This window comes from Podarcis melisellensis (assembly GCF_964234715.1).
Source record: "Podarcis melisellensis genome assembly, chromosome: 3".
NCBI lineage: Eukaryota > Metazoa > Chordata > Lepidosauria > Squamata > Lacertidae > Podarcis > Podarcis melisellensis.
The window spans coordinates 7,311,939-7,338,985 of NC_138530.1; the positions used below are offsets into that span (position 1 = coordinate 7,311,939).

The 27,047-nt window shown below is 43.5% G+C and overlaps 1 protein-coding gene and 1 long non-coding RNA gene across 2 annotated transcripts in view; one reads left to right on the forward strand and one right to left on the reverse strand.

Annotated features, from left to right (window-relative positions):
- Positions 1 to 15,094: 15,094 nt before the first annotated feature.
- Positions 15,095 to 26,610, forward strand: LOC309365950 (gallinacin-10-like). The gene is made up of 4 exons (XM_081904579.1): positions 15,095 to 15,154; positions 22,653 to 22,737; positions 24,152 to 24,293; positions 26,307 to 26,610. The coding sequence occupies exons 1-4, from the start codon at positions 15,146 to 15,148 to the stop codon at positions 26,317 to 26,319; spliced, it is 249 nt and encodes an 82-aa protein (XP_081760705.1). The 5' UTR covers positions 15,095 to 15,145; the 3' UTR covers positions 26,320 to 26,610.
- LOC309365987 overlaps positions 16,827 to 27,047 on the reverse strand; it is a 153,980-nt gene continuing 143,759 nt past the window's right edge. Inside the window, exon 3 of the long non-coding RNA XR_014166356.1 lies at positions 16,827 to 16,916. This is a non-coding gene — a long non-coding RNA (uncharacterized lncRNA). The remainder of the gene's footprint in view (positions 16,917 to 27,047) is intronic.

Below are 27,047 nucleotides of genomic sequence, written 5' to 3' on the forward strand. Positions count from 1 at the left end.
TAAAGAGACAGCCAATACGTTTACCATGAACATTCTCCAACCAAGCACAGAATGCCTTGAACTTAGGAAACGCTCGCGATTTCTGCTCAAGCATGAACACATGAATGTACCTAGAAAAAGAATCAATTAGAACCATGAAGTACCTTGCTCCTCCCAAAGAGGGCGCAAGAGGACCAACCAGGTCTGCGTGCACCAGCTGGGAGGGTTTGGAAGCCTGCCTGCTAGACTCCTTGCCTTTTGGAGCAACCTTCACCTTGTTCTCTGCACAAGATACACATTTCATGTGATACTTACAAGGTTTGATGTTCAAACCTTCAACCAACCCAGGCATCTTGGCTAGCGCTTGCCAAGACATGTGACAAAATCTTCGATGTGCTTCATGATTGCATCCTGCAGGAAGAACCTTGTTAGTTTGTGCAACACAACAAGAATCAACATTAGACACAACAGCATTGTCATCATAAGTTATACAGAACAAGCCCATCCATAAACTTTGCATGCAAAATGTCCTCTTTGCCTTTCCTGATGACACAGACACTCCTCTTGAAGGAAATCTCAAAACCACGCCTAGTCAGCTGTGGGACACTGAGCAAATTGTCCGCTGCTCCTGGAACATAAAGTACATTACTGATGGTTGTATGCAAACTTGCAAGTTTAACAGTCCCTTCTCCTGCAATTTGCAACGTCCTTCCATCAGCCAGGTGGATCTCTCCGTCTTGAGGTGTGAAGGAGATAAACAGGTGCTTATCCTTCGTCAAATGGCGAGTGCACCCAGAGTCAACAATAAACCTGGCCTTGGCTTTTGGAGCAGTTTTTCTGGCAAGCAAAACCTTGTTTTCCACCGGCATGGGCTTTTGCTGCTTGCCCCCCTGCTCCTGGCCATCAAAATTGCCTTTAGCCTTTGGTGAAGCAGTGCCAGCTAACAAAGCCTTGTTTTCCACTGGCGTGAGCTCTTCACCCTCCTTCTGCTTCGGGCCATCTGCAGGCATCTTGCTCTGTTTACCTCTGGCGTTCCGGCCTCTGCAAAGGCGATGACCTTGGTTCCCACGAGAAACAGAGCTCTCAGCTGCCAACTCCTTGGCTCCCCTGGAGGCTGGAATGCTGCCTGGGCTGACATCACAGTCAGCTCCCCCTGCAGCTTGCAACCGGTGCCCTCAGCATCCCTGCATTCACTCGCATTCTGTGAAACAGCCAGGACCTCCGATGCATTCACACTCTGGGCATTCAGACTCTGAGCTGGGATGACCGGTAGATGAGCTTTCTTCAAAGCATTCCACATCTTATGTGCAGTCGTATTTCCAGCTAGCGTTTTTATTTCCTCCAGAGAGACGGACAAGATGATTAGGTCTACGGCCCTCAAATTCTGGGCCTCCCATTTCTCTGTCAGAGGAACTGGAGGGCTTTCAGTCACAGTATGCCAGACTCCATACTGACGCAGCAAACTCTCACACCATTTTGCCCAGGTCTGATAATTTTTCCCATTTAACTTTGGGCATTCAGCAGCTTCAGAGGCTTGGAAAAACTTCATTTCAGGTCTTTCCTTGAGCCCGAGTCTTTATGCCTTCAAAGACTTCTTATCTTGGCAGCTCATTAATCACGAAGCCTCTGGCACGGCTCCCAGGCCAATTAAGCCCTGCCGGACATCAAAGGCTTTTTGCCACGGCTCAACAGAAAAGCCTCCTCTTTCGCTTTTCCACATACCTCAGCAGTCTGTCGCAGTCTTACTCTCCTGTAAGTGCCGTTAATCTGGGCCCGAAACCTGTTGTTGAGATACTGCCAGGGAGACAAAGGCCATCACTGCCTCCACGTCGTCTCCGGACATCCATCGATCTCCCATTGATACAGTATCAGCAATTAGCGGCATGAGCTCCAGAAATAGATTGCCGCATTCCTGGGCTGATGCACACTCTATCAGCAGAATTCACACAGCGAAAGTTGCACTCAGGAGGGTATCATTTAGAATGTTTATTCAGCATTGGTCAGAGCAAAGAACAAACGTGACTGCCTGCTAGCGTGTTCTGGAGCAGAGAGAGAAAACGAAAGCAATAACAGGAATTACGCAGACTCTGTGACTCACATAGCCTGCTCCCTTTTAAGGTGGAACGGAAATATCCTAACAGTCTGAGGGGTGGATTGACCACAGCAAACCCAAGCCTGAGTTTGGTATATGCTTGCTTGGAGTCTGCACCCTGGTCTCCCAGTGAGACCTCGCTTGCCTGGCTTGCACCACAGCAAACTTCAACCCTGACCGACTCCCATTGTTCTGGTTTGGAGAAGTTCAAACCCAGCAGAACCATTCTGTCAACATGGAGCTTGTGGGATGATGTACTGATCCTTTGAGCCAATGCCATGCCAAACCTTGCCCTGCCTGCTGCTGTCAATAAATATTTGGCCTGACTTTAATCCCATCACCATTGCATCATCTGGTGATTTGGCTGCTCTCATGGGTCACATCATGCTCTTGCCTGGGCAACTAACTACCTCTATGAGGAACATTCTTTTTTTATTGCATTGAGATCAAAGATATAAGAAAAGATTGGGTGGAGGAGGGGCTCTCCTACTACTAAAAAGATGCTGTGAAGCATATCAGCTGCATCCACTCACTCTATACACTATCAAAATATATGCAATGCTTGCAAACAGAACATGACGACAGAGGCTCTTTCTTGGAAGTAAGGGGCAAATATTTCCTGAACAAGAGAGTTATTCCCCTCCACCCCCAAAAAAAGTTATCACTGGTGAAAGGATGGTGGGACCACCCAAGAGTCAAAGCCCAAGAGTGCAAGATCAGGACATGAGCTTCAGCAACAGAATGATGATAATGATGATGATAATGATGTTAATTAATTTATTTATACCCCACCTATGTGGCTGGGTTTCGCCAACCACTCTGGGTGGCTCCCAAAAGAATTACAGTGGTACCTCAGGTTAAGTACTTAATTCATTCCGGAGGTCTGTTCTTAATCTGAAACTGTTCTTAACCTGAAGCTCCACTTTAGTTAATGGGCACGCTGAGCATGATTTCTGTTGTCATCCTTAAGCGAAGTTCTTAACCCGAGGTAATGTTTCTGGGTTAGCAGAGTCTGTAACCTGAAGCGTATGTAACCTGAAGCGTATGAAACCTGAGGTACCACTGTAATGATAATTGAAAACATGGAGGGCGGGGCGATAAAACACCAGACATTAAAAACTTATCTAAACAGGGCTGCCTTTTGATGCCTTCCAAAAATCAGGTAGCATTTCCTTGACATCTGATGGGAGGGTGTTCCACAGGGCAGGCACCACTATCGAGAAGGCTCTCTGCCTGGTTCCCTGTAACCTCACTTCTTGCAGTGAGGGAACTGCCAGAAGGCCCTCGAAGCTGGACCTCAGTGTCCAGGCTGAATGATGGAGGTGGAGACGCTCCTTCAGGGATACTGGGCCAAGGCCATTAGGGCTTTAAAGGTCAGCACCAACACTTTGATCGTGCTTGGAAACGTACTAGGGGGCCAATGTAGGTCTTTTGGTCTTTTAGGACTGGTGTTATATGGTCTCGGCGACCACTCCCAGTCACCAGTCTAGCAGCCGCATGTGCAGAAACTGCCTTCTTGACTATTGGGCCAAGTATTTGTCTTGTCTGCTCAATTCATTGAAGCTTGCCTACATTCGCAGGGGACAGACAAGTCCCTAATTTACTCTGGATTTGAGACCCATCAGCTACCCTCACCTGGTTTAGCCAGCCATTAGACAGCTTCTAGGAACCACAGGTAGAGTTGAGTGCAGGTTGGGGACCAATTGTTGAAGAACTACTACAGGGGGAGAACCATATGTCCCCCTGCCACAGGTACTACCCCTCCCCTAACACCCCATACATAGGTCAGGAGAACCTGAGATATAAGGCAAAATGTACATTCTCTATCTTCCTCATTTCTCTGTGTGAGAGAAACAAGCCTGTCCCCTTCAAGGTTTTACTTTCTCTCTCTCTCTGTAAGAATTTTTGTGGACACCCATGCTTCTACCTTTGAGGTTACAATTTTCTCTCCGTAGAAAGTGGCTGTAATATTGTGGAAAATTTGTATGTGAAATGTGGCCCTGGTTCAGTCCACTGAGTTGTGTCTCCATGCTTATTCCTGGTTCTGGTTGTAACTGGTACTTTTTAATATACGGGAAAGGAGGGTGGAAGAAAGAGGACTAACAGAAAACAGAGACGGTTGATTGCTTAAATTATTTTTCAAAGGAGATGGAAGAGACTTTGCTCAGTGGCTATCATGGTTGAGTGGATCTATAGGTGCTTCTGGGGGTATGAAACCATATTTCCAATCCAGTGAATCTTGACTGCATCATCAGGTTAATGTACTGTACAGAACAGAACTTCTTCAACAGCAAGGAAGAACATGCAAAATGGTGCTGCTTGATAGGGACCTCAATTATCAGTAAGATCTGAGCCACATTGAAACCATTTTTCCAACCGGGTGAATAGCAAATTCATTGCCAGATTAATGTACTCTGCCACAGTTTCCTCTCAGTTGCGTACCATGGCCTCTTGAGGGGTGGCCGTAGGAGTTTCTTTCACCAAAGGCATCACAACCAGATCATTAATAAACAGTGTTTATGCATCTGTTTATAAGAGAGTTCAATAAATGAGAGGACGTTTGTGTTAGATAAATTCAGCTCCGGTCCTCCGAGCTGATACAGCTCATCTTGGCTTGAGCCCAGCAGAGTATAAAACACCCAGAGTCTGCGACAAAAGGATGAGGCAGGTATGGCTACATTGCTAAGTTTTATTACTAAGCTATGCAGAGAGCATACAAATATACATCTTGCCTCTGTGAGAAGCAGAGAGCAACTCCAACAAAGAAACGAAAGTACAAAGGAAACAGGAAACCAGTAAACATCACATCCCGTATCCCTTTCCCATGGGAATCCAACAGTATCTGGACTGTGGAATGTAAACATAGTCTAGTGACTCGCAGCAGCTGCTCAGTGAGGGAAACAGAAACTAACATCCCCCCCTTTCTGTGTACATCACTGGGCAGCATGTTCATACAATATCAGTACAAACCCAACTTCTCCACATAGGTAGAGTGTTGATCCCTTGGAACACCCTTGGACAATACATCAGCAGGAATTTCATTACCTGGCAAATAGGACACCGTTACAAGTCCTTTCTGAACACATTCTCTAGCATGTTGCAGCTTCAAGTGCAAGTGCTTTGTGCTTTGCTTACATCCTTCAGAATTCAGCAAAGCCAAACATGCTTTGTTGTCCTGATAAACCTGGATTGGACATTTGACAGGAATTCTCATGTCTTTGTTGGGATTCGCAGGATACTGGATAAGTCTGCAGGCTTCAACAGGATGATGCAATACTCTGCTGGGTCAGAGTGACTCAGCAGGAGTGTGATTAGTGTGATTGGCTATCACCTGTTTTAAAAGGAAAGCCTGTTTAACAGTGGTTGTGGTGGTGGTTGTGCTGTAGTGTGGTGGTGCTGTGGTGGAGAGTATTCGTTTGTAAGTACTCTGTATGGACTGTTTCTTTTGTAAATGCCTGTATATAACTCACATTAAAAAAACTGCACTGGAAAAACCTGGAACTCTTAGCGTCTCTGCTGAAAGCGCCGCGTGGAATACGCGACAGGGTTATGGGCCCAGCACGCTTCTGCTGCGCAAGAGTACAGGTGGCAGTTATCTAGCCGTGGGTGCTGGAGGTGAGCTGCAGGGATGGAGCAGTCCAGAACTGGCGTGTTGCTGGAGAAGCTGACGGCCACAAACTACAGCACCTGGTCGGTCCGCATGCAACACTTCCTCAAGCGTGAGGGCCTGTGGAAGGTGGTGGGAGAGCCACCGCAGCCCTCTGAGGAGGATGAAAGGGATTAGAAAGCTTTGGCTACAATCATCCTTGGAGTGGACGACAGCCAGCTAGTCTATGTAGCTGATAAGGTGATGGCAAGTGAGGCGTGGAATGCGCTCAAGGCTGTCCATGTGCGAGAGACAGCTGGCTCACTGATAACACTGACCAGGAGACTGTACCGGTGTCGGAAGAAACCGGGGGACTCCCTGGTAAACCACCTAAAATTCCTAACAGGCTGTTTCCAGGAGCTAGCCTTAAGAGGGAGGCCTGTGGGGGAAGAGGACAAAGTCTTTATAGTCCTAAGTTCCCTTGATGACAGCTATGATATGCTGGTCAACTCCCTCGAGTCTGTAGAGACTGATAAGCTGACTCTGGAATACGTTACCGGACGGTTGTATGCAGAGGAGGACAGGCGTGCAGAGCGAAAGATGACCTCAGCCCAGCTGTTGGAGCATCCCAGAGGGAACAACAGCCGGGAAGAGCAGAGGTGTCGGGAGCCGGAGAAACAGCCAGGAGGAGCTGCTGCAGACCAGCCGGTGGTCAACAAAGTAAAAAGGTGTTTTTGCTGCAGGTCCAGTGGACATCTGCTGCGGGACTGCCCGAGAAAACAACAAAAACAGCAGAAGCACAGGAGGCAGCAGAGAGAGTCTAACGCTTGGGTGTCTGCAGATGGTCAAGAAAATGAAGAGCTGTGGGTTCTGGACAGTGGAGCTTCTCAAACCTTTTGTAAAAGAAAAGGACTGCTAACTGATGCTAGGGCTTCAAACAAAAAACATGTAAGTCTTGCTACGGGCCAGAAAGCTAATGTGGTTTGTGAGGGGGAGGTTGTGTTCCCACAGCTGGAACACACATTCAGGAATGTGTTGTGTGTGCCTAGTTTGCAAAACAATCTCCTGAGCATTCCTGACTTGGCAAAAGCAGGCTTTGAAGTAAACTTTGTGGGAGACCAGTGCCAGATAAAGCAAAATGGGGCAGTGTTGGAAAATGCTAACCTTAGAACTAATATGTATGTACTGCAGTGTGAGTCTAAGGTTGCGAATGTGCAAAATGTCCCAACCCATGATATGTGTATTCATCTCCTGCACAGGCGTCTGGCTCATGCAAGCTATAAGGTGCTGAACAAAACATTGGAGTTGTGTGGGGGGATGAAAAACATAAAAAGTTGTGATAATTACTTAGACTGCAATATCTGCAAGGAGGTTAAAAGCAGGGCTTGCCTAGTAGCAAGAGCAAGCCAGAGAGAAACCAAAAAACCACTGGAGTTGATTCATGCTGATGTAACTGGTCCTTTTCCACCAAGTGTCTCCCATAACAAGTACTGTTTGATCCTACTGGATGACTATTCTAGATTTGGCTGGGTCTATCCGTTAAAGCAAAAGTCTGACGTTGCCCAAACTTTGAAGTTCTCGGTAAGAAGGGTAGAAAGGCAACTTGGCAAAAAGGTGTGCTCTATTCAGACAGACAGGGGAGGAGAGATTATGGCAAGCTCCCTAAGAAACTGGTTGCGTTCCCAAGGGATTAAACATAGGCTTACCAATGTGGCAATGCCGCAGGAGAACGGAGTAGCAGAGCGTAGGGGAGGTGTCTTGCAGACACAAATGAAAGCATTATTAGCAGATGCAAATCTCCCAATTAAGTACTGGGCTGAGAGTATTAAGACCGCGAATTATATTGGGAATCGCTTGTGGTCAAGGGTACTAGATGACATACCCTATAAGATTCTCTATAACAAAAGTCCCAGTTTGCAACATTTGAGAATCTTTGGGACAAAGGCGTGGGTTGACATACCTGTAAAGAACTGAAGAAAAGGTGGAAAAAGGGCACAGCAGTTGCTATTTCTTGGGTATGAAAGTGGTACGAAAGCCTACAGGTTTGAAGATGATAAAAATCTTTTGAGTTATAGTCGATCAGCCAGCTTTAATGAGCAAAGAAATTGGCCCAAGATACATGCAAACCTGCTGCCAGAAAAAGTTTTACTGCCGAGCGTACCTGATAAGGCAGTTGAAACAAAGCTAAGAATTGGCAGTTCTCCCAGAGAAACTGAAAGGGAGGAGGTAAAGGTTGAGCATTTTTCTCCAGCTGCTAGCATGGAGCAGGGGAGAGAAGAAAGTGCAACAGGGACAGGAGGAGGTAGATCTACAGAGTCAATCCACCCCAAAAGCAGTCCTGGAGGTAGCCCAGGGGGTGAGATTAATGAACCAAGGAGGTCTGCAAGAAGTAATAAAGGTCAACCTCCAGACCGTTATGGGTTCCCAGCCACCATAAACCAGGTTTGTGTAACTGAGCCAGAAAACTTTGAAGAAGTGCAAGAGTTACCTACTCTAGAGAAAGAGGCGTGGTTAAAGGCAATGCAGGCAGAGTATAACTCTCTGCTAAGCAACAATGTGTTTGTCCCTACAGAATTGCCTGAAGGTAAAAAGCCCATAAGCTGTAAGTGGGTTTTTAAAGTTAAAAAGCTGGCTGATGGTAGTTGTCAGAGGAAAGCCAGGTTGGTTGCAAGGGGCTTTACACAAAGGAAAATGATACATTGTGATGAAGTGTTTGCCCCAACAGCAAAGGCTGAAACAGTAAAATCAGTTTTAACGATGGCAAGTCTGAGGGGGTTAAAAGTTAATCATTTTGATGTTGCCTCAGCATATTTAAATGCTCCTATTGACACCGAGGTGTATTTACAGCAAATACCAGGTTATGAGCTTGAAAAAGACAGCATGGTGTTAAAGCTGCAAAGGGCACTATACGGGTTGCACCAAAGTGCACGTCTATGGCATGAATGCATAGACACAACTTTGAAAAAGATGGGATTCAAACAAAGCCTGGCTGATTCCTGTTTATATTCAGCAATGGTGCAAGGAAGTATTTGTTATTTACTTTTGTATGTTGACGATATCTGTCTGATAACAACTGCACAAAAGCAAGTGTCTTGGTTTATAAACAGCCTAGGTAACAAATACAAACTGAAGTATTTGGGAGAGATTCAGAATTACTTAGGAGTAGAGGTTCAGAGAAATGAAGAGGGCGTCTACTCTCTAAGTCAGAAGGAAAAAATTGAAAAGTTACTGAAGACATATGGAATGGAGAGGGCAAATGAGGCTGACACTCCCATAACTACCCAGTACAAAAATGAACCAGAAGGACAAAAATGTGAGAATGCAACAGCATTTCATTCTCTGTTGGGTTCTCTGTTATATTTAAGTTGTTGGACAAGACCCGACATAACATTGGCAGTGCACATGTTAAGCCAAAGAAGTGCAGACCCAGCTCAGAGAGATTGGGTAGCACTTAAAAGAATCCTAAGGTATCTGAAAGGCACAAAAGATTACAAACTGGTGCTGAATACAGGTTATGATCAGCAAGTGTATGCATACGCTGATGCCAGCTGGGGGGACAGAGAAAATGGAAAGTCTACCACTGGCTGTGCCATATATATTGGAAATGCCCTGGTTCAGTGAAAATCCCAGAAACAAACATTTGTTGCCACAAGTACTTGTGAAGCAGAGTACTCAGCCATAAGCGAATGTGTATCACAAATAGAATGGTTTGCTTGCCTAACAAAAGAGCTTGGAATACCTTCTGAAATGCCAATCACTGTGCTAAGTGACAACATGGCTGCACAACAGCTTGCTAACCAACAGAACTTTAAAAGCAAGAGTAAACATATAGCTATAAGATACGGAAATGTGAAAAATGCTTTGGAAAGAAATGTGTTAAAGGTACAGCACTGTAACACAAAATGTAATGTGGCAGATTTGTATACAAAATGTTTGGATGCTCCTAAATTTCGAGACTTGAGAGAATTTTTAGGTCTCAAGCTTTTGACTTAAGGAGGAGTGTTGGGATTCGCAGGATACTGGATAAGTCTGCAGGCTTCAACAGGATGATGCAATACTCTGCTGGGTCAGAGTGACTCAGCAGGAGTGTGATTAGTGTGATTGGTTATCACCTGTTTTAAAAGGAAAGCCTGTTTAATAGTGGTTGTGGTGGTGGTTGTGCTGTAGTGTGGTGGTTGTGCTGTAGTGTGGTGGTGCTGTGGTGGAGAGTATTCGTTTGTAAGTACTCTGTATGGACTGTTTCTTTTGTAAATGCCTGTATATAACTCACATTAAAAAAAAACTGCACTGGAAAAACCTGGAACTCTTAGCGTCTCTGCTGAAAGCGCCGCGTGGAATACGCGACAGTCTTTGCACAACTGTAACAACCATTCACAATCCACAAGTGAATAAGACAGTGCATTCAGTTCAGCTTCACAAGTACTCAAGCTAACTGTTGTTTGCTTCTTGCATGACCAATCAAATAGACCCTGATTGTACATATAGCAAACTCCAGACGTACTTTTCCTGTCTGTAGTGTCACTTTCAAAACTTGCATCTGAAAATATCTCAAGACCACCAGACCTCTGATTGTTAAATCTCAGTCTGTAACGCATAGTGCCTTTCAAATAACGTGCTATGTGTTTCAGAGCTTTCCAATCCTTAACCGTGGGATTGTTGACTTGTCTACTTAGCAAATTACAGCTAACAGCAATGTCAGGTCTTGAACATCTGGCAATGAAGTTTAGTTTGCCTAGCACACTTCTGTACAGTGTAGTGTCAGAAAATGCCCCTTCAGTGTCATCTACCTGATAACCTGTTGTCATCGGTGTGTCTACAGGGTTAGCATCCATCAGGTTTAGTTTGCTTAACACAGCAGCAATTTTCCGTGACTGGTGTACTAGAATATTACCATCTTGGTCTCTCTCTATTTCCAGAGATAGGTAGTTGGTTACCTCACCAAGATCTTTCGTGTCAAAGTGCTCTTTCAGTTGAGCTACATTTTGACATCCTTCCAAAAGAAAAGAATATCATAAACATAAAACAAACAATGTTTGCTGACTTTCTATTGCAGTCCTTTCAGGGATATTCCTGCTTTCTGCAGGAGTGAAAAGTAACAAACAACACAAGCAACACGAAGACCAGTATACTAGATGAACTCACATCTGTCAATCTTTGAAAGTCCGTAGAAGTACCTTTGTTCTTTTTATTGTATTTGTAGCGTATGGGTTGTAAAGTGTGAAGTTTATATATTTTTCATGTACACAGGTCATTGTTTCATATTTGAATTCTTTTGTAGTTGTGCTGAAGAAGATTCCAGTGAAACAGTCAGATTATACGGGATCACTGTCCTACGTTGTTATTCACTTACTACTTCGGCACCCATGAACGCCTAAAAAGTTTTACTGCTTAGCCCACAGGATTGCATCTACTACTTTGTTTCAACTATAGACGTAATATACTTCTACGGACTTTCAAAGACTGACAGACGTGTGTTCATTTGATTTCAAATATATTAGAGAATTTACAAGTGCACACATTTTGTTTTTGTTTTGTTGTTGTACTAAATTATGTATATCATGCAACAAGAATTGGAGTGCTATCTAGAATACTGGTCTTCGTGTTGCTTGTGTTGTTTGTTGTGTTAAGTTTGCAACACGTGGGTTTGTTGTTCTGAATAGCAGTGAAAAGTAAGACATATAACCAAATTTGAAATATTTAGATATGAAGTATTGAATGGGATGGTCAAGATGTGGCCCTGCAGAGCTTAATAGACTCCTGTCATCCACACTAGCATTGACAATGCTCAGGGATGATGGGATAAAATCTAGAGGGCTACACTTTAGCTAACCATGCTACAGGTGTTTAAAACAACGGGCCTGAAGGAAGGACAAATTCACAATTTGGACATGATCCATCTGTTATGCTTCACTCTATGCCACTCCCTGCATTTCATATTCAGTGCACTGAATCTGTCAATGGAGGTTCTCCTTTCCCTTCTATTTCCAGGCTTTGCTTCACCCCCTCCTTGAGGGCTTTTGCTTGTCTGGGTCCCCAAACTCTGTGTCAGACAACTGGACGTTCTGACAAGCAGCAAAAGAGCAGGCACAGAGGGAGGAGGAGGATTCCTACAGGAGGGAGGAGCAGTTTGTCAAAGGAAAGGCTCAGATAGTGACACAGAGGGGAATCATCCTGTCACGAGATTAGCCGAGAAGCGTGAAAAGTACAGGAAGAGGAGGGAGCTCATTCCTGGCAACTGTGGAATCAGAGGAAGACTGAAATTAGCGGAGCTCCAACCGGAGCTTTTTGTTGAACCAATAAATCTTAATTACTGTATTTTCTGGCGTATAAGACTACCTTTTAACCCAGGAAAATCTTCTCAAAAGTTGGGGGTCGTCTTATAAGCCAGCTACAGCAGCAGCTCCTACAGCAACTCCCCACCAAAGGATAAAACAACAGCAAATTAAATCAGAGGACACCAAGCTTTCTAGATGAAGCAGAAATATGCCTGAAAATTGGTCCCAGAAGCCCCTGGCCACTGGGAAGTGGAGCGGATTTCCGAGCTGGACTGGAGACTGGCTTTTTAAATTTTTATTTGGTGTGTGTTGGAAGAGGGGTAGTCTTCTATGACGAGTATATCCCAAACTCTATATTTTAACTGGAAAAGTGGGGGGGGGGGGTCGTCTTATATGCCCAGTTGTCTTATACGCCGGAAAATACGGTAATTAACTGCTGGAGTCGTCTCGTGTGTGGGAGAGAGACCCAATCCTTACACTCTTGTTAATCCGGCCCCTGCGACAGTTTATTTCAATCCATTAAAAAGCTCCCTGATCTAAGCCAGGCATGTTAAAAACCCAACAATATTAGCCAATAAGTTTGGACTCTGGAGTTCAAATCCAAATGGTGATAATTGGAAGAATACTGTGTGTGGGTTTGCCCTCACCCCACCCTATGGTGGGTGGTTATATTTCAGCAGTGAAGAATGGCTCGAAAGAGGTCGTGATGGTTATTATTTAAACTGATACTGATCAGGAAATGACTCAGAGCAGGTACTGTGCTAGGTTACTTAAGCATGACTGCTGAGAAAGTAAAATGATATCATCTCGGGGGAAGGGGCACAGATCAGTGATGCAGGACAAACTGTGCACATCCAAGGTCACGGGTTCAAATCATGACAACTCGAAGCAGGGTTGGGAAAGATGCCTGTCTCAAGACCTGGATGGCCATTGCCAGACACTAAACACCACACATTTTTCCCCTCCAAAGGATCCTGGGAACTATGGTTTATTAAGCATGCTGAAAACAGCAGCTATGTGAGAGGTAAACCACAATTTCCAGAATCCGTCAACACATGGGAAAATGTACTTTAAAAGTATGGCATGTATGTAACTTCAGTGTAGAATAGAAAATACCGAGCCGATTGCTCAACTCAGTATTAAGCATCTCGCTTTATAATTCGTTTGTACCTCTATTTCAGCAAAACCAACATTTTGCTTATTCTGATGAGTGATGACCAAGATTCCAGAAACTGATGGGAGCACTGTCTTGTCTCCCTCTGAAAACATAAGGGATATTTTGAATATTCCTGCCAGACAGTCAGAAACTTTGCTGAGTTTTTTTTTATTTAAGAGAAGAGAGTTTAAAGCAGGGGTAGGCAACCTAAGGTCCGGGGGCTGGATGCGGCCCATTTGCCTTCTCAATCCGGCCTGTGGACAGTCCGGGAATCAGCATGTTTTTACATGAGTAGAATGTGCCCTTTTATTTAAAATGCATCTCTGGGTTATTTGTGGGGCATAGGAATTCATTCATTATTTTTCTTCAAAATATAGTCCGGCCCACCACATGGTCTGAGGGACGGTGGACCGGCCCACAGCAGAAAAAGGTTGCTGATCCCTGGTTTAAAGGAACAAATGAATGAGGGAGAAACAAACTTCTTGCGTGTTTCTCCTACTTTCTTTTAAATAATAATACTAATGATGATGATGCAAGACTATAAATCCTTACTTCAAGAGAGAGGAATTGTTGTTCTATAAACTAAATTCTGAAGAGAAAGCCAGCCAGACTCATCAGATTGACAAGAGGGAATGTCCTGTTTCCTTCGTATGTCCCCAGGTACTCAGCAGGTGGCAAAACCCAAGTTTGTTTGGCAACCCTTCTGATGTTACACAAATGTTTGCACAGAAATACAGAGAAAAAGAGAAAACTGTGCATACTTTGGTGAAAATAACATTGAAATGCATTTTATTAGGGGAAATTGCTTGCAAAAAAATATGTACAAAATGGGCATGTTTGAAGAAATTTGCCCTAAATTGCTGATGAATTTTCAGGAGGATTTTTTTCAGATTGCTGCAGAAATGCTCAGATTTTAAGATTAGAAAAATGAGAAAGTAAGAGATATCATATTGGTTCTCTGACACTATTGCCCAGAAACCTATGTCCCCACTGTGGAAGGACGTGTGGATCCAGAATTGGCCTCCACAGTCACTTACGGACTCACTGTTAAAACCATGTTTATGGAAGACAATCTTACTCAGCTATGGTAAAGGTAAAGGTAAAGGACCCCTGACAGTTAAGTTCAGTCGCGAATGACTGGGGTTGCGGTGCTCATCTTGCTTTACTGGCTGAGGGAGCCAACGTTTGTTCACAGACAGTTTTTCCAGGTCATGTGGCCAGCATGACTAAGCTCCTTCTGGCAAAACCAGAGCAGTGCACAGAAACGCCATTTACCTTCCCGCCATTTATCTACTTGCACTTTGATGTGCTTTGAAACTGCTAGGTTGGCAGGAGCTGAGACCAAACAATGGGAGCTCACCCCATCGCGGGGATTCGAACCACCTACCTTCCGATCGGCAACCCCTAGGCTCAGTAATTTAGACCACAGTGCCACCCGCATCCCTACTCAGCTATGAGTGATCACCAAGGAAGAAGAAGAATACTCTGTAGTATAACATATACACTATGCTGGTCACCAGACAACAGTTTTGCTTGAACTCACAAACTCAGCATTGAATTTTAATTATTTATTGCAATTGTAGGAAATATCAGACTATTGCACCTCTCTGGCTGTGTGAAAAATGATAAAGATATAATAAGACGCTGAGATACAGAACTAGATTGGTGGTGCTGTGTCAAAATACAACAAGCTCTTCCCATTAACGCATGAATAATTCACTCAATTCTTCCCATCTAAAAAATTGAAAATACTAGTCTCTCCTTGCAAACAGTTGCACTGGACCTGTTGATCTTTTCGGGGGGAAATGCAGGTCATTTTGCAGGGCAGTGGGGGGCCCTCTTGCGCCTAGTTTTCACACATTGCAGGTGTGTCTATTTTCCTTTTATTTCCTAATTAAAAAAAAATTCCTACAGGAACTAGAGGCCCTACAGTAAATATTGCATTGGGGAGAAATGTCATTTCTGTTGCTTGTCAAAAATTTGAATCCAGAGATCCCTTCAGCTGCAGGTTTTGAGGGTTGAACAAGATGCCAAATTACCTGTAAAGCCGGAACTGTATGCTTGGAGTAAGTCAGAACTAAGAATTTATTCATTATAGTAAGAATAGCACAGGTTGTGCTGAGAGGGAGGGAGGGAGGATTGTTGTTTTGAATGCACTCATTGTAGCGCTGACATCATAAGTTGCATTAAGCACTTGGGTTTACTTATTAAAATTGCTATATAAATGGTTCCTGGTATTAACCCTGGGAGATAAATCCTCCCGGTGGAGATTTAATGCGAAGAATAAAATCCATTCAAATGGTTGAATGAGCTGGCATGTAAGTATAACATTTGCCAGGCTATTAAATCCCAAGTTTAGAGAAGTTAAAGGTGACTGATCAGTAGCAGAGAAAGAACTGAAATGTATTTGTGGGTCGCAGTGCATTGAGTAGATCTCTCTGCTGGATCTGGTGGAATCTCAGTACCTGGACCAAATTAGTCTGACTGCAATTATTGTGAGCTATTCTGAGATTAACATTTGTTGTTGGAAAACCAGAATTCAAATATAGTGGTACCTCAGTTTTTGCACGTCTCTGTTGATGAACGTTTAGGTTTTCAAACGGCAGAAACATGGACATAAATGCTTGAGTTTTCAAACACTTTTCGGAAGTTGAACATGCCACACAGCTTCCGTGTTGCGTTTTCCATATTGAGTTTTCCTTATTGAGGCTTCTGTATTGAGTTTTCAGTTTTTGAATGTCTCAAAACTCAAATGGTCTTCCGGAAAGGATTACATTTGAAAACTGAGGTACCAGTGTATTAAATCAACTCGACTCAGTTGTGGAATTCCCTCCTCACACAGCTTTTGTTGTATGCAGAAGACACACACCTCTTTACCCCGGCCTTTGGCAGTTCAGGTCTTTAGTTTTCTCTGAATGGCCTTCCTTTGCTGTATCTATACTGCTGTGTCTCAGGGATTCCTTAGCTGTGATTCCTGCATTGCAGGGGGTCAGCCTAAATGACCCTCAGGGTCCCTTCCAACTCTGCTATGACTGAAACACTTTTTATAACTGCATGATTATACTGCTGTAACCTGCCTCATGTCCTTAGAGAGAAGGTGGGCAAGAAATTTTATAAATAAAAACAAATAAAACAAGTGTCCTGTTGTTTTTAAGTTGTTGGCAGTGCATTTGTTACCACAAACCAGATCACTAAGAAATCGCCTCCCCTCCACTGCCTCACTCGTAGGAAGCATATGAAGAAAGCATTCCCTGCAACATTCATCTGATGAAAATAGGGATGTCCTATTCAATAATAATAATAATAATAATAATAATAATAATAATAATAATTTTCTTATTTAAACCCTGCCCATCTGACTGGGTTGCCAGAGCCACTCTAGGTGGCTTTCAAAATAATAATAATAATAATAATAATAATAATAATAATGAATTAAACATTAAAAACTTCCCCTATTCAGGGCTGCCTTCAGATGTCTTCTAAAGGTTGTATAGTTACTTATCTCCTTGGCTTGGGGGTCACATAACTCCATCCCCACCAACATTTCTCCAGTGAAAATTGTTGTTGTTTAGTCGTTTAGTCGTGTCCGACTCTTCGTGACGCCATGGACCAGAGCATGCCAGGCACTCCTGTCTTCCACTGCCTCTTGCAGTTTGGTCAAACTCATGTTGGCAGCCTTGAGAACACTGTCCAACCATCTCATCCTCTGTCGCCCCCTTCTCCTTGTGCCCTCCATATTTCCCAACATCAGGGTCTTTCCCAGGGAGTCTTCTCTTCTCATGAGGTGGCCGAAGTCTTGGAGCCTCAGCTTCACGATCTGTCCTTCCACTGAGCACTCAGGGCTGATTTCCTTCAGATTGGAGAGGTTTGATCTTCCTGCAGTCCATGGGACTCTCAAGAGTCTCCCCCAACACCATAATTCAAAAGCATCAATTCTTCGGCGATCAGCCTTCTTTATGGTCCAGCTCTCACTTCCATACACCACTCTTGGGAAACACCATAGCCTTAACTATACAGACCAATTGAGATGTCCTAAGGAAAAGTGGTACATTCCGGGATCAAATCAGAAACCGGGACGGCTTCTGTAAATCCAGGCCTGTCTCTGGGAAACAGGGACACTTGGAGGGTCTGAGAAAGACAAACACAAGGACTCCTCTCTCCTCTAAAGTAAGAAAACTCTCCATGTTATGACTGAAGTCTTAATCACAGAGATACGAGCACAGCAAAATGGCACAGCTTACACAAAGAGAGGGTGACCACATGTTTTCTAGAGATCAATAAGCCACAGGTGGGGAGGTTCTGCACAGCCATAAGAAGCACCCAAAAATACAAATATATTAAGTGCAGAAGGGTCTGGTTGATACAATTGTGGGTTCCAGGAAAAGCACCACTGTGATTTGGGCTGTGTACCCACCATAGAGATAAATGGAATAACTGGCAAGTTTGGCCTTGGAGTTCAAGACGAAGCAGGGCAAAGGCTAATAGAGTTCTGTCAAGAGAACAAGCTAGTCACCACAAACACTCTTTTCCAACAACACAAGAGACGACTCTACACATGGACATCACCAGATGGGCAGCATCGAAATCAGATTGATTATATTCTCTGCAGCCAAAGATGGAGAAGCTCTATACAGTCAGCAAAAACAAGACCTGGAGCTGACTGTGGCTCAGATCATCTGTTTCTTAAGAAAAATTCAAGCTTAAACTAAGGTAAGTAGGAAAAACCACTGGGCTGGTAAGATACAGTCTAAATCAAATCCCTTATGAATACACAGTGGAAGTGAGGAACAGGTTTAAGGATTTAGATTTGGTGGACAGAGTGCCTGAAGAACTATGGATGGAGGGACGTTTCCCACAAAGGTTCCTGGAAACTTTACCCTACTACAATTCTCAGCACCCTAACAATTCCCAGAATTGTTTGCTTCAAGTGCATGTTTGCGTTGTTTTAATGCTGTAGAAGGTGCTTTAATTCCTTTTTAACTCCAACCTTCTAAAGGGTCAGGTAGGTAGCTGGGTTGGTCTGACACAGTCAAAAGAAAAAAAAAAGTCCAGTAGCACCTTAGAGACCAACTAAGTTTGTTCTGGGTATAAGCTTTTGTGTGCATGCACACTTCTTCAGATATTTTTAAACGTTGTTAGCTAGGTGTGTTTTATTTGTATTTGTTTTGATTTTTCTATCTGCTTTAATTCTGCCACCTTGAGTCCTGGTCCTGGGAGAAAGGCAGGGTGTAAATAAATATAACGCTAATAATAAAAGTACATTTAAATGTGGTTTAAGTGTATGCTGCCTGTTTCACCAAGAGTAGCATAATGCACAAAGGAAATCAAGTTACACACACATGAGAACACGAGAAGAGCCTGAAGGATTTGGTCATGAAAGTCCTCTACCCTCCTGCAGTTTCCAGCCACTAGTATTGAGAGGCACTACTGCCTCAACAGTGGCAGTAGAGCATAATCATTGTGGTTAATAGCTATAAATAGGAGGAGTTTTGGATTTGATATCCCACTTTATCACTACCCGAAGGAGTCTCAAAGCGGCTAACAATCTCCTTTCCCTTCCTCCCCCACAACAAACACTCTGTGAGGTGAGTGAGGCTGAGAGACTTCAGAGAAGTGTGACTAGCCCAAGGTCACCCAGCAGCTGCATGTGGAGGAGTGGGGAATCGAACCTGGTTCACCAGATTACGAGTCCACCGCTCTTAACCACTACACCACATTGGCTCTCTCCTGACCCTCTCCTGTATGAATTTGTCTGTCTTTTAAAGCCATCTGGCTTGGTGGCAGTCACTCTTATTAGGAATCATAGGTACCACGATTCCGAAACACCAGAAAAGACTGTTCATGTACGCAACAACAGCTGCACAGATACTACTAGCCCAGAGATGGAAGGAAGAGACAACCCTGACCAGAGAAGAATGGCAAGCCAAGCTGATAGACTATGCCAAAATTGCAGAATTTCAAAATCAGCTGGGGAGCTCAGGAATCAAGAAGAAATTTAGTTTATAATTTATATACAAGATCATTGTAAGCAGGTTAAAACATTGGCAGGATTTCATCCCCACTTGTAATGTAACAGAATGTACGGATAATTTAGAAAGACAAAAATAATCAGAGAAGTATTGATATGCAGTTGAAAATATTATCAATAGGACGCATGGGAAGGATGGGGGGAGGAGTCAGGAGATTCAGAGTAATCTTGATCTCTGGATTCTGAATTGGTTTTGTTTTATGTTTATATTTTTGAAAATCAAATAAAAATGTATTTACAAAAAAAGAAGAAGATTGGTGGTCGTCACTGTCTCCTGCAGGAGTTCCATAGTTTAACTGTGCGCTGCATGAAGGAAAATTTGGCTTGAATCTTCCGCTGGGAACCAGTGTGGTGTAGTGGTTAAGAGCGGTGGACTCGTAATCTGGTGACCCAGGTTCGATTCCCCACTCCTCCACATGCAGCTACTGGGTGACCTTGGGCTAGTCACACTTCTCTGAAGTCTCTCAGCCTCACTCACCTCACAGAGTGTTTATTGTGGGGGAGGAAGGGAAAGGAGAATGTTAGCCACTTTGAGACTCCTTAGGGTAGTGATAAAGCGGGATATCAAATCCAAACTCTTCTTCCCTCTTCTTCAATGTTCGGCTTCATTGCATGTCCGCACAAACATTGTGTGGCCCACACTATCATGCCTGGCAAAAGTGCAGTTTCCTGGCAGTGCTGGATTTAGGGCACTGTGGACACCGCACACCACAAAATTGAGAAGATCCATAATTGAGAAGATGCATTTTGGTGTGCCAAATTTTGGCCTCGTACAGGGCACCATACTACGAAAGAAGGAATCCCATGGGTGCTTTGAACAATCAGTTACTAGCCAGTTGCCTTTGGGGCAGTGTGCACTTTGTAGGCGGCTGACATAGGCCTGCGGAGAACTTTGTTCTGGTGCTCCAGGCTGACCTATCAGTTGCTATGCCGACGGGTACCAGATCTGGGAAAGTACGTCCTTGAGTATTAAGTGACCCATAACAAATGGGAATAGATGATGGGCAACCAGCCTTGTCACCTCCAGCTGTGAGTTTCTGATCTGTGACGGACATCGAGACAAGAATCAGCAGCCCATGCTGGCTAGCTTGATGCAACTAAGTTAGAAAGGATTTCCTCTGATATGGTCCCAATTTGGAAACTCCAGACGGCTTCATTACGTAAAAACATTCCTCTTCTCCCAGGTCTTTGGCTAATTAAGCAATCTATGATGTTTAGGGGATGGGAGTATTGTTTTGTTTGCTATTACCGTATATTACTTTTTTAAATACTGTACATCACCCTGTGATTCTCAGATGAAGGGCAATATATAACTTTAATATCAATCAATCTAAACTGTGTTTAGGGGGGGGCTATTGTTTTGTTTGCTATTATATTACTTTTTTAAATATTGTAAATCACCCTGTGATTCTCAGATGAAGGGCAATAAATAACTTTAATATCAATCAACCAACCAACCAACCTTTATGGGTATACAGGATTATATGGATTAAAACATAAAATTGGCAGAAGGAGATGCTTTGAGACAAAACTATACAGGTGACAGGTCTAATAGATTTAATAAACAACAACAATTTAGAGAGCTTATCAGTGTTCAATAAGAATAATGATATTCTCCTTTCTTGTCTCTTCTTTCATTTGTGTAACCTCATCGGTGGTTTCCTCTGAAGGAGGTAAATCAGTGCCAAGAACATAAGTTATTTACCAACTAGAGACCTGCTCAGATTTCGCCTCTTATCATCTGTGCAGATTGCCAGACTCCACTTTCAGTTGTATAAGTGCATAGCCGGCCCAAGGCTTCCATCAATTGCGCAAATCAAGGCTTACATCCAGGGTCAAGTTCACAGGTTGGAACGTTTAGGTGTTAACGGCATTAAAGCCTCAGGACAAGGCCGGATAAATGATTTGCATGTTATAGGTCATTTAAATAATAATAATAAGGTCAGACAGTTTCAAGTAGTCAAGTTGAAGCTATGGAATTTTCCCAGACTCTCCTCACACCCAGTATTTCATGCGCAGTTTGTGATTTCACCTTCTCCCCAAGTGAAGTTAAAAGAAAAAAGCAACAAGCTTACCCTCACCATTATCTTTTTCTTATTTCTTATTTAAAAGAGACAAATTCAAGAGGAAAGGCTATCAATGATGATGATGATAATAATAATAATAATAATAATAATAATAATAATAATAATAATAATAATAATTTGTACCCCACCCATCTGGCTGGGTCTCCCCAGCTACTCTGGGCAGCTTCCAGCAAATATTAAAAATACAGTAAAATGTCACACATTAAAAACTTCCCTAAACAGGGCTGCCTTCAGGTGTCTTCTAAATGTCAGGTAGTTGTTTGACATCTGATGAGAGGGCGTTCCACAGGGTGGGAGCCACCACCGAGAAGGCCCTCTGCCTGGTTCCCTGTAGCTTTGCTTCTTACAGTGAGGGAACCACCAGAAGGCCCTCGGCGCTGGACCTCAGCATCCGGGCAGAACGATGGAGGTGGGGACACTCCTTCAGTTGTAACACCTCCTTCTCCTGTCAGTGTCATCCGCATCCCAACTGGCCAGCCAAAAGCTGGTACTTACCTGCCAGGTAGTGTTCAACTTATTGATGTAGTTGACCATGTCGTGAGAGAGAGGGGGGAAGATGGGGACATTGTTAGCGCCCATTAAGGACCACCAGGAGACATAGAGATACCACAGACTGCCACATTTTGGAGACTGGAACCCTAAGAGGGGTGGGGGTGAGGAAAAAGAATGGAAGCAAATTTAAGTTGCATGACTGATAAACTGCCAAATACAAATGAACAAGAAAGCTGCACATCACTCTGTTTAAAATAGCATATAAATATTACAAGTAATTATGGGCATGCATCTTTTTGGCTAATGCTATCTTGCCTGGGGTGGGCTATTGACTAGCCAGAGATCTCAGCTCATTGTATATATAAAAAAAGCATTTAATTTGTTTTTTATTATTACTTTTTTATTATTATTAGCTATGATGGCTATGCTCTGCCTACTCAGTTGGAGGCAGAAATGCTTGTGAAATATCAGTTGCTTGAAACCAAAGGAGGGTAGAAGACTCTTGTGTACGAATCCTGCTTACATATTTCCCACAGCTATCTGGTTGGCCACTGTGAGAACAGGATGTTGGACTAGGTGGGCCATTGGCCTGAACCAGCAGGCTCTTCTTATGATCATTTCTCTGTTTCCAAGAGCCCCCAGGAGTTCCCTCCATCAATTAGGTCACAAGGAACTTAATGTGTTGTTGCTGAAGTTTCGTAAGAGTGAGAGAGGTTAATGGATTTTCACCGTGCATCTTGCATCACTGTTTAATTGTCACATCATTTGAAATGTGCAATTACCCTCCAGTTGCCGGCAAGTTTCGCAAACTGTTAAGGACAGTTACTTATTGACAAGTAACATATGCACCTAGAATTCACAATCGTTTCAACCCTATAAATACGCAAGCAGTCTCTAGCTTCAACCTCCAAAAAATATCTGGCCTGAGAATTTGTGTGAATTTCTACTGCCCACCAGACTCCAGAGCCCACCAGATCATCAGCCATGAGGATCCTTTACTTCTTCGTTGCTGTTGTCGTGCTCCTCTTCCAGATTTGCCCAGGTAAGTTGGAAAAGAACTTTGGCCTCATATATACACACACCCCAAAAAAGATGAAAGATTTTCAGTTTGGTGGAAGAGAGGAAGGGGCACAGTTTGTTTTTATTCTTAGTTTATTTGGCTTGCTTCATTCTAAAGGCTTAGAAAGCTTCCTCATCCATTTAGCCAGTATGGTGTTCTTCATATCTTCTGGGTGACAATTCCCATGTGTCTCAGCCAGGATGGCCAGTGTTCACAGATGATGGAGCATCACATTGGCCAGCCCTGGTCTACACTGATTGGCAATTGCTCTGCACAAGGTTGATGATGGACAAAGAGAAACCTACCTGGGGACTGATATCATCAACATCATCATAATTATTATTATTATTGAGGGGATTACTTTCCTGAGTTCTAATCCATCACACACAGCCACTGAACGGGTTATCAGACTTTATTGGCTTCTTCTCTAGCACCAGCTGCAGAAGATCAAACAGCAAGTCTAATCCATGGTGTGTTCTCTTTCCCTCCCAGCAGGTTAACTCAAAGATTTATAGGGGCTGGGGAACGCTGGCAGCCAGCCAGCCCCATCACATGCTCCCACTTTGGGGACTAATTGTTACCATCTGAGGGGCCCCACCCAGCGATACTTACTCACAGGATCACTACTTCAATTATTATTATTGCATTCTTCAAAGTTATTATATACATCTTACAGTTCTGTTTTAATCATCTCATCTCATATCTCAAGATTTCCCAGTCTATCCCTCCTTGACATCCTAGTTGATCTTTCTCAAGCTGCATATATCCTTTTGCTCCACCCAATGTCATTCTACTTAATTTCCTAGTTGTTGTTTACTGCTGTGCCTAAGTCAACCCCGACTTGGAAGTTTATTTTGGCTGCTGTACCTCCTTAAATATTTTCCAAAACATTCCCTCTCTTCCCTTATCTATGTCACGGAATTCTACTCAGCATTGATCCAGAGTAGATTCCAGTGTATAGTTAGCAGAGTAAAAACTTAAACATGTTGCAGGATTCCCAAAAAATAGACCAGAAGCAATTAATATTTCATCCAGCAGAGCTTTACTGCTATTGAAGGCAAATGAGCATAATGGGCAATGTAGGAATCTCAACACATGGTTCCCTATCCAATTTGAAACCGTACTGGACTCTGCTTAGCTTTGCCAATATGCCAGCAATTTTATTGCAAATGTGATGGGAATTTTATTGCTGGCTTTGGCAGACGGGAGTTTCATGGAGTCAGCTGCTGGGTGGTATGGCACCTTTGCATTTTGCTGCCTGATGGGCTGCCCTAATAATATGTTCCACAGCCAGATACCTGCCCACACCCCAAGCTAATGCTCACAACTGTGGGTTGTTTGTTGTATGTGAATGAATAATAAGCTAAGAAACTAACACCCCGTCTCTTGTGTCTAGGTTATGCTCAGGGTCCTCCTCCTGATCTCGACGATACCCTTGCCTGCAGAGCAAAGGGGCAGAGTTACTGCATTTTTGGTCCATGTCCTCCAACTTTTAGTGTATCCGGAAATTGCCATGGAGGAATGAACTGCTGTACCAAGTAAGTACCAATATTTGCATGACTTCAAATATTAGTTTTGTTTTGGGTTTTTTTTTCTGATTTGCTACTATGGGATAGCATTGTGATGAGAGAAGCTCTGTGGTGGCATTCCTCTCAGTGTAGCAATGGATGTTGCTCTTACTTTTTTCCAGTAGACTACATTCCGGCCACAGAGAAATATAAGATTTCTATACACAAATACATACTTCTCCATTCACTCTCCATTCATGCAAGAGGCATTATTGCTGTCCGATGACACATTCTAGCTAGACAAATACACTTGAGAAGGGTGCAGAGCAGGGCAGGTAAAGGGGTGGTGGTCTCCTGGTGAAGACTCTAGAGCCGGGGTGGCCAACTCCCAAGAGACAGAGTTAAAAACTGGCAGTCATCTACCCCATTTTGAGGGGTTCAGGTTGAGCTTTTTTAGGGAGGAAGAAGGCCCTGCTTTTGGGGGCTCAGGTCAAAGCTTCTTTGGGGGGAGCCAGTGATCTACCACAGATGTCCAATGATCTACCTGTTGCTCTAGAGAATTGGATAGGAAGGCCTGGAGGGCCTCATTTGAATGTCCCCCCCTTGGACCAGAGGTTCCCCCATCCTTGAGATAATGATTGATATATGGGCCACATGAATGTGTGACTCAGCCCACAGAGTGGAACTTCATTGCATGTGATCAGAGCAGAATGACATATTATAAAAACCTGGGTTGCAAAGCATGGGCTGTGAGAGGTGTGGCGCTGGGGGGAGATTTCAAAGGCTAGATAGAAAGGCCTGGAGGTATGGATCCCCACCCATGTCTTGTGAAATAACATAATCATTGAGAGTTCCCATGAGGATCACATGCCCTGCACTGCAGGAATCTCAGCTAAAGCATCCGTGACAGATGGCCATCCAACCTCTGTTTAAAAGCCTCATGAAGCAGAATTAACTACCTTCCTGATGGTTCTACCTGATGATTACTTGAAATCTTGTTTCTTGTACAGTGGTACCTCAGGTTACATACACTTCAGGTTACATATGCTTCAGGTTACAGACTCCTCTAACCCAGAAATAGTGCTTCAGGTTAAGAACTTTGCTTCAGGATGAGAACAGAAATTGTGCTCTGGTGGTGCAGCGGCAGCAGGAGGCCCCATTAGCTAAAGTGGTGCTTCAGGTTAAGAACAGTTTCAGGTTAAGAACAGACCTCCGGAATGCATTAAGTTCTTAACCCAAGGTACCACTGTAATTTGAAACTTGAATCCATTGGTTCGGATCCTACCTTCTGGAGCAAGAGAAAACAAGCTTTTTCCATTTTCTGTGTGTCAGCCCTTCAGATGTCTGAAAATGGCAATCAGTCTTCTCTTCTCCAGGCTAAACATACCCAGCTTCCTGACTGATAGAGAGAGGAGATTGTTAATATCAGGACTGGAAAATTGTGAAGTAATAGAGAAGATAGCAGAAAGATAAAGGATGGATATTTGGCTTTTGAAATCCAGAACATGGGAAATCCCATTAAAATTAATTAATTTGGATTATATAATTGACTATATTGGGTTTTTGTGGGGTTTTTTGAATGTGGTAAGATTTGATTTGTTATTAATATGAATGTTTTTTAATTGGAAAATGAATAAAAAATATTTACAAAAAAATAAAATAAACATACCCAGCTTCCTCAAATGTTCCTCATAAGACTTGGTTTCTATACCCTGATGGTCCTACCATCAGTAGGCAGAAGTTCAGAAAGCTATTACAGTGGCACCTTGGGTTACAAACACTTCAGGTTACAGACTCCACTAACCCAGAAATAGTACCTCGGGTTAAGAACTTTGCTTCAGGATGAGAACAGAAATTGTGCGGCGGCAGCACGGCGGCAGCGGGAAGCCCCATTAGCTAAAGTGGTCTTCAGGTTAAGAACAGTTTCAAGTTAAGAACAGACCTCCAGAACGAATTAAGTTCTTAACCTGAGGTACCACTGTACCTGTTCCTTTGGGGACAGTACCAAATTGATCTAACCTTTCCACTTTTAAATCTTTATAGGACACTTGCCTGAGGACAACTCTCTGCTCTGATTGCTCCACTCCCATCAGAACCCGTTCTTTGCAAGAAGCAAGTCCACAGTACTCTCTTTCTCCTCACCACTGCAAAGATGTTCTGAAAATGTACCACAGTTGTGCACTGAATCTACAGCTCAATCACCACTCCTGTCTCTCTTGGCATTCCTCTGCATTTCTGCCCACAATCTGTTCAGGGATGCAGTTGTCAAATGTAGAACATGCATGCTCTCCTCTTGTCATTTACAGGGCATTACTTTCACCATGAGCCAGTTTTCTGTCATTTTACTCTTTAGATTACAACTTAATAAAAAAAAAAATTAAATGAGCACCATGTCTGTGATCTCCCTCATTTTAAACAGAGCTGTGGAGTCAAACACCTGCAAAGTTAAACACAGAGTTTCAGCAAAACCCAACGTGAGTGAAGCCAGCCAGTATCACTATGCAAGAGTGAGGTCTGACCATATAACTGCTAAGAACCAGTTTAGGAGAAAACTAACAGCTGAATGCTGGAGTGAAAAATAACTCCAGGTAAGGTGCAAGGGCACAAGGAGAAGGGGACGACAAAGGACGAGATGGTTGGACAGTGTTCTCGAAGCTACCAGCATGAGTTTGTCCAAACTGCGGGAGGCAGTAGAAGACAGGAGTGCCTGGTGTGCTCTGGTCCATGGGGTCATGAAGAGTCGGGCATGGCTAAATGACTAAACAACAACAACAACAAGGTGCA

Excerpts from the sequence above, each read along its gene's own strand:
- LOC309365950 (XM_081904579.1), top strand. Across the intron at positions 22,738-24,151 it reads CCTCTTCCAGATTTGCCCAG|GTTATGCTCAGGGTCCTCCT; the intron begins GTAAGTTGGAAA and ends TCTTGTGTCTAG.